The sequence below is a fragment of the Impatiens glandulifera genome, chromosome 1 (assembly GCF_907164915.1).
Source record: "Impatiens glandulifera chromosome 1, dImpGla2.1, whole genome shotgun sequence".
Taxonomy (NCBI): Eukaryota; Viridiplantae; Streptophyta; class Magnoliopsida; order Ericales; family Balsaminaceae; genus Impatiens; species Impatiens glandulifera.
Window position 1 is genome coordinate 144,592,136 of NC_061862.1, and position 13,838 is coordinate 144,605,973.

The 13,838-nt window shown below is 28.8% G+C and overlaps 1 protein-coding gene across 1 annotated transcript; it reads left to right on the forward strand.

The window, feature by feature from the left end:
* Positions 1-2,873: 2,873 nt before the first annotated feature.
* LOC124920013 (serine/threonine-protein kinase CTR1-like) lies at positions 2,874-9,006 on the forward strand. The gene is made up of 15 exons (XM_047460400.1): positions 2,874-3,881; positions 3,972-4,270; positions 4,345-4,489; positions 5,342-5,457; positions 5,651-5,853; positions 6,826-7,170; positions 7,278-7,318; positions 7,513-7,581; positions 7,668-7,768; positions 7,851-7,941; positions 8,016-8,114; positions 8,197-8,265; positions 8,349-8,480; positions 8,552-8,646; positions 8,722-9,006. Exons 1-15 carry the CDS (start codon positions 3,081-3,083, stop codon positions 8,828-8,830), a joined length of 2,715 nt encoding a protein of 904 aa, XP_047316356.1. The 5' UTR covers positions 2,874-3,080; the 3' UTR covers positions 8,831-9,006.
* Positions 9,007-13,838: the final 4,832 nt, after the last annotated feature.

Sequence of the window (13,838 nt, forward strand, 5' to 3'; positions counted from 1 at the left end):
GAGCCATATTTATGATAGTATTTGGTAGAAATTAAATCCAAATTAAAAATACTAAAAAGGATTTTAGTTCTAGTATTTATTGGTATAAATTATGCACAATTCTAGAATGTTTTAAGATTTAAGTGTGTTTGGTAACACAAAATTGGAATTGAAGTATAATTCTAATTACTATGTTTGTTTATATCATTTAAAATTAAAAATTAAAAATAGAATTATAATTATAATTTCAGTTGAATTCAAACGACTTTATAATTTTCAATTTTATTAATTTAAGCTCGGAAATATAATTTTAATATTTATTTTTTTTATGTTTTTTAAACAAAACATATTATTATTTTATAATTTATAACAGTTAAACCGGTATTTTTTTTATTTTAATTTAGAAAGTTAAAATATAGAATTGATTTTTTTTAATTTTTATAAGTTAACATTTTAAACTGTATTTTTTTTTAGCAGTTTTTTAGAATTTAAGAAGTTAACCAATCTAACTAATATATTTTTTATTTTATTTTAGTAAGTTAATATATATATATTTTAATTAGAATTTAACTATAGACAAAAACACTTATCAAACTAATATTTTAATAATATAAATAATATATATATTCAAATTACTTTTATTATATATTTTTTTAAAAATATGAGAATTCAATAACAGTTATAGTGAAATTAGAATTTTATTGACAATTTTAATTATCTAAACCTACCCTAAGATCTTATAAGTAATTAAGTTGTTCCTCTTTAAAATATTGAAATAACAGTGTATATATTTTACTCACTCAATTTTATTTTTTATACCTTACAAAATAGTTTGAATCCATTATTTTGTTACTATGGATTTACTATATTTATATACATTATTTCAAAATAAATTTATATACATGACTTTGTTAAAGAGATAAATGGTGAAATAATGGGGAAAGTCGACACGAAATAACCTATTACAACGACACATTTAATTGAGGAGACGAACATTCTCTATGACAATTTTATTAAATAGATTTTTATTTTTAATTGATGATGTCATTTATAATAATATTTTAAAAAACACCGTGATTCAGAATAGATGCATATAGTAGTTCTCATTATCCGCATATTCTTGGACATACCATAACTGATGATGTATATTATTGCTATTATTTTGGATGTTGTTTTTTATATTTTGTCTGATGTATTGTTGTTTCTGTTTTCAGTTGTTGTATTTTTTTTTCCTGTTGTCATTATTTTATACAAATTAATAAAGTTAGCGTTAACCCTTAACCCCATGATTTTTTCTTCTTTTTACTTTGTTTAATTAATTATTTTTTAGATACAAATAATATAAATTTAATTTTTAATTGGTCTAATCAAATTATTACTCTATTGGGTCAATTGAAATTTGAATTTTTTTTCATTTTCATTATTTGAGCCTCCTGTTATTCAAGTTATACAAAACCATATTTTTTTTTATTAATTATGGTGGTCGTGAACTTATTCACTTATTATTTGTCTAACATTTATAAATAATTAAATAAAATATTTACGTAACTAATTTAACTATTGAATATCAACTAATTAAGGGTGTTGAGTAAAGTGTTCAACAATTATTTTTGGATTATTCGAATTTCTCTATTTGAATTTTTAAAAGATTTTTAGCGAAACTGAACCGAATTCAAATAAAATCGAAACGAAATCAATTTTTTAAAATATGTTCTATAATAAATTATTTTAATTATTTAATTTTATGTAATAAATTATATAATATATAATTAAAATAAGAGAAACAAAAAATTCAGCGAAAGCAAATCCACGAATCCGACGTGGCCTGCCACGTTGCGTCCACGTCCCAAAACTCACATTTCGGGTCCCGAAAGGTTATTTCGGGACCCGAAATGAGCATTTCGAGACCCGAAATGACCATTCAGGGACCTTTTTAATTTTTTCTCCTACCCACGTGCATTTTGGGACTCGAAATGAGCGTTTCGGGACCCAAAAATGCATTTTTAGGATCCGAAATGAGCGTTTTGGGACCCAAAATTACCGTTTTGGGACCCAAAATTACCGTTTTGGGACATTTTTAATTTCCTCTCTCCTACCCACGAGAATTTCGTGATCCGAAATAAGGGACATTTTTAATTTTCTCTCTCTTACCTATGTGCATTTCAGGACATTTTTAAAATTTTCTTCGTCCTACCCACGTATCATGTCACGTCGATTTGTTTTCTCTGAAATATTTTTTGAGTTTATCATTTTCTTAAAATAAATAATAAAACATAAATTCAATTTTCAAGTTAAAACTGGTCAGATATTCAACCCTACTCTTGATTACTGATTCTAGTCAATTCACTGAAATTTGATATTAAAATTATTGACATGTTTTTTTTTTTCCCGAAGTTTGAATATATTGAAAAAAAAAAAAAGTTAGAAAGGCTGAGAAAAGAGTTTGAAACATTGTAAGCCTAAATTTAAAATTTTGGCCATTTATATATTTCTGATATGTGTAGTTTTATTACAACAGTATATATATATATATATTACAAAGAAGATAGTTTATGTGTTCTTCCATCTCCTTCTATTGCTTAAAATATGCACCTAACAGTGACTATGGTGGTCTCCTCTGCTCCCCAGTCCACCGTCTCTCTCTCCTCTCTCAAGCCTCCATAATAATATATTAAGTTATCTCCATTTTCCTTCGTGCTTATCGAGACGATGGCTATCTCACTCTTCTTCACTTCCAATCCACTCCGAGATCTCTGCTTCCGACCTCTATTTCATCTTTGATTCTCATCGCCTTCACTTTTCTACTCCATCAATCTCAACGATTTTTTTTGGTAATCCATTACTAACTTACTAATTTCTTGATGAATGCATATTCTTAATCCTGTTGTCTTTCTTCTCAGACTTGCCGATTGGAAAAGCCGGAACGAACAAGTATAATTCGATTCTGCAAGGTTTGTTTTCCATCTTCATGTAATTGCAAGAGATTACTTAGCAGAATCAACGAGGATAGTGACAAGAGATTGAGTTAATTGTTATTGTTATTGTGATTGTGATTTGTGATTGTGATTGAGATTGAGATTGTTCACGTGAAGTTTGTGAATATGCCGCACCGTACGACTTACTTTTTTCCGAGGCATTTTCCGGACAATGAATCCGAATCCTCCTCAACAAAGTTTGTAAAGGATCACGAGAATATAACCGCACAGACGAACTTTAATGACGATAGTGACTTTAATAATCGGAAGATTTCTTCGAACGAGATCGGGGGAAAAGGAAAGAGTATTTCCACGGATGATCTTTCCACGGGCGACAAAGTTCACGAAAAGCATCGGTCCGCATTCGTGAATTGGTTGGACGATAGGAAAGTTCAGAAATCTGGTCACGTGAAAATAAGGTTGGAACGTAGCGACGATAGCGATGGAAATAATGAACAAGAGCCTCTTATGCCTCCAGAGTTACCATGTATAATTAATGATTCATTAATTCCGTCAACGAGGACGACGGATGTCAGTCGTCGGGAGGAGACTGGTGCTAGCTATGCGGCTTCATCTAGGGGACAGAGTACTAGTTGCACGGGGTTACCGTCTTCATCTTCAGCGCATGAAATCTCCACCAGTTTTGAACCGCCATTGGATTGGAATTTATGCAGTAATGGGGGAAGTCTGTTTTCGGGGACAACATTGGATTGGAATTCTTCCAGCGGCATTAAAGGGGATGAAGACAACAAGAGAGTGACCTTGATGCAGAAGTCGCGAGAGAGCTACTGCTTGCAGCTCAATTTCGCCCGAAGGTTATCGGATGAATCCTCACTTTCCGGTGAATCATTGCTCCTTCAAGATTTTTGCGGACCAGGTGTGGTTGGAGTTCTTTGTAAAGCAGAGACAGTCTCCTATCGGCTATGGGTACTCCTCTAAGATCTCTCTTAATTTATTTATCTTCATAGGATTCTCTGATTGACATCTAATTGCTATAACCTAATTGTATCCTATCAGATCAGTGGATGCTTATCATATTCTGATAGGATCTCAGATGGATTCTATAACATTTTAGGAATGAATCCATATCTATGGGTAATGTGCAATGAATATGAAGAAGGTAGGCGTCTGCCATCTTTAACAGAACTTAAAGCTGTTGAACCAAGTGATTCATTAATGGAGGTAGTTCTTGTTGATACAAATGGAGATTCCCGTCTTAGGGAGCTAGAAGATAAGGCACAAGAGCTGTATTTTGCTTCAGAAAATTCTTCTATGTTGGTGGAGAAACTTGGGAAGCTTGTCGCTAATTATATGGGGTATGTCTTGACATTTTCTTTGCTTATTGCTTCACCATTTTTTCTCCTTGTAAAGGTTTCCCTTCATATTTAAGGGGCTCTTTTCCTGTGGAACAAGATGATCTAAATTCCCGGTGGAGATCGGTTAGTCAGAGACTAATGGACCTCCAGAAGTGCATTGTGCTGCCAATTGGCAGCTTGACCTCGGGGATATGTAGGCATCGTGCTATACTTTTCAAGGTGACATTTCTAAATTTTATACTAAAGAAAATCCTCTTTATCTGATTGATTTCCTTTCAACATAGATCATAAGAAAGAAAGAAACCATATGTCAATTAAAAGCGTTTGTGTTCTATTCATGAATTACTTATGATGGAAAGAATCCTATTTGGAAACTAGTATTTTATCCTCTTTGGATAATTGTCTAACATACAATTGAAAGTAACTTTTTTTTTTTGGTTTTGTAAAGGTTAGTTTTTGGATCATAATCAGATTTATTATTTCATTTGGTACTTAATTACTTCCTTTAACATGATTATAGTGTATTTGTTTTACTTCATTTGGTATAGACATTGTTTACTTCATAACCAGATTATATTACTTTTTAAATAATTGTGATTTTTTTAACAAAGTTCATTTTATTGAGTTTTTAATAAAATGGCACAATGCCGTTTTCAATGATCTATTTTGTGTCAATGTTTTGATACTTTTGCAAAGATCCACCCATGTGCAGACCATTGTGATTCTATACTAACACAATAAATAAATATTTCAGATCATGATCAATATAATACTCCTTTTTATAATTCCCAAAAAAAATATTCCTTTTTTATAACGAAACAGCCCAATCATTCACCAAAAGGCAAAAACACAAAGAAAAACCCTTACTAGAATCATCCCTATACTCTCCAATTATTTTTATTTTCCCCGTAGGAACTAATTCTGTTCATTATTTATTTTTCTTCTGAAAAACGATAATTTCATAAATAACCATAGTCTATGGTAGAAATACAGGCTTGTAAATACAATGTCTATGTTAGATAACAACATTGACATTATTTTCACTGATTTATGTTCTCTATTGTTTATCAGAAATTGGCAGATTATGTAGGCTTACCATGTAGAATAGCCCGGGGTTGCATGTACTGTGTAGCTGACCATCGTTCTTCCTGCCTTGTTAAGATTGAGGATGGAAGAAAGATTTCCAGGTAGCTATGGGTTGGCTACTGAACATATACATTTCTTATCTTCCACGAGAAAATTTAAAGTTTGAAACTGTTGTATCAGTATATGTGACTCTGCTTGGATATAAAAGTTTGGTGGAAATAGACTGTAGAATTCCATTTTTGAAAATGGCTTGATATGCTATTAACCAACAGTTGGATAAATGTTTGTTAACAGGGAGTATGTAGTTGATCTAGTTGGTGAACCTGGGAACATCCATGCTCCAGGTTCCTCGATTAATGGAGGAGCTCGTTTATCGCCATCACCATTTCGAGTTTCTCACCTTACAGAATTTCAACATCCCTCTGTGGATAATGTATCATATCATCAAATCCTGAGCTCAGAGCATGGATGCACTATGGAAAATTCTCCATACTCAGGTCATTTTTCTATCTTAGTGTTCTTCCAAATCCTTTCTGTATGATAACTGGTTTTCTAGAGTCTCGTGGCCTCAATTCAAGCATGAAAAAGTTTAGATATGACGAATGTACAAAACGATTTAACATCAGGTTTCAATTCAGAGTTGAAATAGGATTCTAAAGTTGGGGTGTTCATTTGATGGCCTAAATGAACTTGGATTTGGATTATCTAACTTGGTCTCAAAGTCTACATTGGTCAAAATCTTTTAAGGCCTTTGAACTGTAAAAGCTAAGGGTCTAAACTCTAAACTATAAAAAGCTTAAAATTTTCCATTTCTCAAAAAGTTCATAATACAAAAACACTTTATTTATAGAATATTAAAATTTCCCAACATCTATCTAATGGTCTATAACTTCTCAGAACTCATGCCTAAAACACATTTATAAGGCGCAAAATGAATAAAATGAATTTTCTTCTTTTTTAGAAAATGAAAATTTCATTCAATCCATACTCAACGCCCACATTGGCTATGATATAAATATAACCAAGTATGTACAAGCCATGTCATGTGTACATGGTCATAAATTTAGAAAATGACAAACAAAGGGCGATGATGCTCATTAAGAACACCCAGAAACTGTATGAATCTCAGGATGACACTCAATTTCTAACTGTCATAGTTGACCCCTTGAAAATATAGGATACTGTTCTCTTTCCAATTTTGTCATCTCCTTCTTCTTGGATCTAGATTTCTTCTTTCTATTCTGATCCTTAATGGTTTCTTCAACACATTGAGTGGCTTTGTGGAAAACAATGGACATATCATTCTGGCTCGTGGGGATGCTATCACTTAAAGAATAAAATGAATAAATGTGTTGAAACTATAAGTGAATCATCATGTTTTCATTTTTCTGTATCCAAAAACATAAACCAGGTCTTCAGACGCCACATTTTTCTGAAGTAATTTCAATTTTGAAGTCATACTTTTGCAGGCAGACAAGAAGGTTCCCAGCATACACAGAGTGTTAACTTACAGGAGAACCCAAACAAAGTTGCTCTATGCCAGAGTAATGATCTCTGCATAAGAAGTTCATCCAGAATTAAGGAATCTGGTGTGGTTGAATCATCGGTAGATGGATACTTGGGACCTAGTCTAGAAAATACAGTTCTACAAACGGAGATTCTCTCGACTGAAAGTTCATCAACTGTTGCGACAACAGCACAACCTGAACTGACCAATTGTTTACCAAGATACTTGAACCTCGAACCTTCTCTTGCAATGGATTGGCTTGAAATCTCCTGGGATGACTTGCACATCAAGGAACGAGTTGGAGCTGGTAATCCTACTGCTAGATCTTTATACTAAATTTGTTCTTAAAAGGATTTTTATTATATTTCTCGAAAGCAATTACTTGTTGTAATTAGTTCTTCGTTCTTGCCTCAGGTTCTTTTGGAACAGTGCATCGAGCAGACTGGCATGGATCGGTTAGTGTTACTTCTCCTCTCAATTAAAAAACAAAATAGTAGATTTGAAGAGAGTAATGATAAAGATCAGTTAAAACTAACTGAAGAGTTTGAGTACTCTCCCTTTCATATATTTAGATGTAAAAAATATTTACTCAAATTAGCTTATCTTTTCCCCTTGGAGGATATGAGAATACTTTCTGATTCCATTTCAGGATGTTGCTGTGAAAGTGCTAACAGTTCAGGATTTTCAAGATGACCAGCTAAAGGAATTTTTAAGAGAGGTATTTGTATAGGGCTTTAGCATCATATCATGAGGCCATTTAGATTTTGAGATTATAAAAATCTGGTGATAAAATATTTCTTGAAGGTTGCAATAATGAAACGAGTTCGGCATCCAAATGTGGTTCTCTTCATGGGTGCTGTAACGAAGCGTCCACATTTATCCATAGTGACTGAATATCTTCCTAGGTGGGTGATCACATTGCACAATTAAGTCTACACTTTAAGAGATTGAATTTGTTATTAATTTTCTTGTAACTTTGTGAAACAGGGGTAGCTTGTTCCGTCTGTTTCATCGCCCTTCTGGCCCTGGTGGTGATATATTGGATCAAAGGCGGAGACTACGCATGGCTTTGGATGTGGTTTGTACTGAAACACTTATCAATTCTTCTTATATAGATAAAAAAAAAAAGGTTTGATTGATTTTCTTATGCAGGCAAAGGGTATTAACTATCTTCATTGCCTTAACCCACCTGTATTGCATTGGGATCTGAAATCCCCAAATTTGTTGGTTGATAAGAACTGGACCGTAAAGGTAGAAATTAGTATTTGTCACAATTCATTTGAAAATCGCCAAAATTAATATTGTAAGTGATTGTTTTTTTATCCATACTCAGGTATGTGATTTTGGGTTGTCTAGATTCAAAGCCAACACATTCATATCATCAAAATCTGTGGCTGGAACGGTACACTTATATATTTTGTAATAAGTCTTGATATATATTAGTGCATTATTCTCATTTATTGTTTATTTTGTTGAATTAATCAGCCGGAGTGGATGGCACCTGAGTTCCTTCGCGGTGAGCCCTCAAACGAAAAGTCTGATGTATACAGCTTTGGAGTGGTCCTTTGGGAACTTGTGACAATGCAACAACCTTGGAACGGGCTTAGCCCTGCTCAGGTGTCAAATTTTATAAATAATTGTGTGAATAAGTTAAAATTTTCAAAAAATATTCATAAATTGGTGGTCAGGTGGTTGGAGCAATTGCTTTCCAGAATCGAAGGCTGACAATCCCACCCAATACGTCGCCTATATTGTCTTCACTGATGGAATCTTGTTGGGATGAGTAAGTATTGAATGAATTGATGTTGGTCTAATATATATCTTGTTAATAATTAAAAAAAAAATGGAAATCACGCAGCGAGGCAAGTATGCGGCCAACGTTTGGGAAGATCGTGGAGACGCTAAAGAAGATGTTAAAGTCTCCTTTGCAATTGATGCAGATGGGAGGGCCAATAATAACTAAATAAAGTATGTAATCTCTCTTCCTACTCAACTAATTAATCATTCTTTTTAGTTGAAGAAGAAACTTGTTACCTGCTACATGCAATTGTAAAAGCAGAATAAGTGGTTACTGGTTAGGCATCATTATCATAGCAATAATAATAATTATAATAATAATTCAAGTATTTTTTTCTTTCTTTCTTTCTATCACACTGAATATGGATTTGGAGTTATTTGACAAGTTGTGTAGTATGGTAATGTTTAGATTTAAGATGGTAGTGCCAGATTCAGCTTATTTGTTAAGTTATAATTATAATAGTTTGGAAGAATAAGTTATTTACTAATAAACTGAATCCAACAATGGTGAATTAGTGAATAAGTTGAACTAAATAAATAGGGAATAAGTTGAATCAAACTAAATTTAAATGATAAACCAGTTGACCCTAATATGCTAGATATTTAGGACTATATTTTGTTTATGATAAATATACTCATTTAAAATCATAAGGTTAATTATATATATATATAAATATATATATATATATATATACATATATATATATATATATATATATATATATATATATATATATATATATATATTACTTAATAATGCAACATTTTTTATATTTAATTTGGATTATGTGCTACTTTCATTGGATATCTCAATAATTGAGTTAAGATGAATTATTGTTTTTCTTGTTTAAATAATTAATTGATTATTTCTTTCCATTTCACTATTTTTTTTTTGCTAAAACTACTTAACCATTTAATAAATTGAACCGAAAATCAATTGAAACAATAAAATGAAACTGAATGATCGACTTGTGTATGAAATCATTAAACCAAACTCAAAGGTTTGATTAATTACCATCTTGCTCCCTTATATTCTTTGGGATTTTTTTTGTTGCTAGTATCTCCAATTTTGGGAAATCATTGCATTAATATGCTTATACCATATTAATTATAAAACAAAATATTACAAAATGTAATAATATGTTTTTTTATATAATATATTTAAAATTAATATTATTATAAAGAAATATAAACTTCTCTTATAAAAATAAAGAATAAATAATATTAGTCATGTTAAAGCATCCCCATCTGTAGGTACAAATCTGATGGGTACAAATCAAGAGATTACTGGTACAAATGAGAAAAAGTGGTTCCCACCCCCACTTTTTTATGAAAAAAAATAAACATTTAAAATTTTTAAAAAATAAACAGTTTTATTTAATTTTTTATTTAAAAGATTTACCGTTTTTTAAAATATGACCGTTTTTTCAAAATATGACCGTTATATTATTTTTTTTATTCATATGATTTAGTAGTCTATTTTTTTCAAGTATTATTGTGATGATAATTTCCTAAATTATTTTTAAAAATTATTGATTTTTTTTAATTTTTTGATATAATTTATAAATATTAGTTTTATTAATTTAAACAAATTAATATAATAAAAAATAAAACAAGATTACTTGAATTATTGAATTAAAAAAATACTGTATAAATTAGATGATGTGGATAGTAGGACCACAATTGTACTTGAGATGGTTGGGGAATAGAGGTATAAATTGAGAGGTATAATTTATTTGTGATATGGCTGCTGATGTGCCACATATTTGTACCTATATGTATGGCACATATTAGATGTTTAATTTTGTTTATTTTAGTATTCGTAGCAAAATAAAAATGGAGTTGCATAGAATTTTTGTTAGTTATTATTTATATTTCATTTTCTTTCTATTTTCTCAAGAGGAATTTTTTAAATATTGTTGTGAGGACCTTAAAACTCAATTATCTTATATATATATATATTAACATTTTATTAATATTTAATTTTAGTTTTTAACATATTTAATATATTTTATTTATTTATTTATTTATCTTATTTAACACGTTTTAAACTTATTTAGCAAGTATTTGATTCATTTTATTATCTTTAACATATTTTGGACTCATTTAACATGTTTTTAGTTCATTTAACAAGTTGTTAACTCATTTTTGTTCATTTTAACACGTTATTGACACATTTAACACATATTTAGTCGGTACACATTTGGCACATTTAACCTGTTTGTTTAATAAAATATTTGACTCATTTAATCCTATTTAACATGTATTTTCTCTATTTAACCTGTTTTTTTTTAATTTTTTGATATAATTTATAAATATTAGTTTTATTAATTTAAACAAATTAATATAATAAAAAATAAAACAAGATTACTTGAATTATTGAATTAAAAAAATATTGTATAAATTAGATGATGTGGATAGTGGGACCACAATTGTACTTGAGATGGTTGGGGAATAGAGGTATAAATTGAGAGGTATAATTTATTTGTGATATGGCTGCTGATGTGGCACATATTTGTACCTATATGTATGACACATATTAGATGTTTAATTTTGTTTATTTTAGTATTCGTAGCAAAATAAAAATGGAGTTGCATAGAATTTTTGTTAGTTATTATTTATATTTCATTTTCTTTCTATTTTCTCAAGAGGAATTTTTTAAATATTGTTGTGAGGACCTTAAAACTCAATTATCTTATATATATATATATATTAACATTTTATTAATATTTAATTTTAGTTTTTAACATATTTAATATATTTTATTTATTTATTTATTTATCTTATTTAACACGTTTTAAACTTATTTAGCAAGTATTTGATTCATTTTATTATCTTTAACATATTTTGGACTCATTTAACATGTTTTTAGTTCATTTAACAAGTTGTTAACTCATTTTTTTGTTCATTTTAACACGTTATTGACACATTTAACACATATTTAGTCGGTACACATTTGGCACATTTAACCTGTTTGTTTAATAAAATATTTGACTCATTTAATCCTATTTAACATGTATTTTCTCTATTTAACACGTTTTTTAAATATATTTTTGATCCGTTTAACACTTTGTACCCATTAAATATGTTTGGACTTGATTGACACGGTTGAACTTCTTAACACGATCTCGCTCGCAAGCAACTTCGCAGACTTTGTGATAAGATAAACTCCCTATTTTAATAAGTAGAGTGATTTCTTATTAAGGAAGCAAAATAGGGTTACATTATTTTTTACTACGACAATTGAATTCGCAGTTATGAAATGAACCACTTTATTTCTTCAAACAAATATAGTTGTGTTTCAATGAAAATTACAAAATAAACCTCTTTATTTCCTCAAACAAATATACTTGTGTTTGAACAAATAAGATTAGACTATTTGAGAGTTCAATTCTAGTACTCATATAAAAATATTCTAACTAATATTTAAAGATCAAGAGAAAATTTACTTCTTACTTTCAATTTTTAAGAAAGGATAATAAACAAATAAAAATAAAAAGGTAAACCAGAAAGACCAGATCCATACTGCACACTAATAGATTACCTTGTTTGTAATTTAAAAAATGAGAAATTTGTTGGAAAGAAAAATAAAATGGCGAAGATGTGAAAGCGAATGAAGTGACGCAATTAAATTAAATGAAAAAAATAATAAATTTCCTTCTTTGTAATTCTTTTTCTTCTCTATCTTTAATTTTTTTTTTTTATTTTTCAACCTATCACATGATATTACATCATTTTTTTTATTTTTTTTTCTCTCAATTTTTCTCACTTATTATTACTCTGTTTTAAAATTATTATTCTGTTTTAAAATGTATATAATTAATGAGTACCAATATATGTATTAAATTAAAAAAATAGATTTAATTTTCATTATTAAAGTAACATGTTATATTAATTTATAATTTATATAAAATTAACTTTTATAAAAAAAAATATTAAATATAAATATGATAATCATGTTGCTTTTTCCTATTATATATAAATGGACGTATGTAGACAAGGGCGGGCTCAGGTGCTTAAATGGGCTTAAGTCCGTCCGTGTATATATATATATATATATATATATATATATATATATATATATATATATATAATAAAATTAGAAATCCGTCCGCATTAACTAATTCTACACTATTTTTAATATTGAAAAAATATCTTAAATTTATTTCATTAATTTATATTCCACTAATTCACTGTTATTTAAGTATTCTCATTTAAAATTTTATATTTATTTCTCTAATTCGATAGAATTTCATCCTTTTTTTCTTTCTAATTTACTCCCCTAATTATCATATATTTTAATTGATGTAATTATTAACTTAATTATGTATATAATATTATTTAATTTTATTATATTTCATTAAATATTACCACCTTGAGAATTTATGGTTAACTTCACTTATTTTTTTTCATAATTTTACACTATTCAATAAAATATTTATTTAATTTTTACATTACATTTTTTTATTGCTACTACGGAATAAACATTTTTAGCCAAGACGAAATTTCGCAATAAAAATAAGAGATTGTTTTGCCGATTTTTTTGACACTCTATAATAAACGAGATTTATGTAAGATTATAAATATATTTTATTATCGATGTATTTTATGTTATAAAATTTTACAAAGTTTAACTTATTTAAATATTATAATATAACGTCTTCTTTTAATATATAATTTATCATATTAAATTTAAGTTCACCTCAATGTGAGTTTATGGTTCCGTCTATCTATCAACACATATGATGCTTAATTCTAATTTGTCGGGTCAAAATTATATTAATTTGGATATATACATGTCAATGAAAACGAATATTTGGGTCGGGTCAATACAATACAATTATAATAACAAACAATAAAAAATTCTACGAAGTAATCGAAGGATTGAACTAAAAATTTTCAAATAAAAAATGGAAATAAAATAAAAAATTTATAAATCATTGTTATCATTTTTATTTCAAAAAAAAAAACTTCATACATCAAAGTAAGTTTGTGAACCCAGCATTTCCATGAAAGTATGAAAGTAGGGTAAAAAACCAAACTTTAGATATATTTATTTTATTTTATTTTTGTTTGGTTAGTGTAACGTAAAAAATTGACCCTTCACGAAAAAGTGTTTTCGTTATTCGCGACCCATAACTCATAGTGCTATTGAGTCTCGAGTGAGACGAGGAATCA

Excerpts from the sequence above, each read along its gene's own strand:
- LOC124920013 (XM_047460400.1), top strand. The coding sequence starts at position 3,081 with ATGCCGCACCGTACGACTTACTTTTTTCCGAGGCATTTTCCGGACAAT. Across the intron at positions 7,582-7,667 it reads TAAAGGAATTTTTAAGAGAG|GTTGCAATAATGAAACGAGT; the intron begins GTATTTGTATAG and ends TATTTCTTGAAG. Across the intron at positions 8,266-8,348 it reads CAAAATCTGTGGCTGGAACG|CCGGAGTGGATGGCACCTGA; the intron begins GTACACTTATAT and ends TGAATTAATCAG.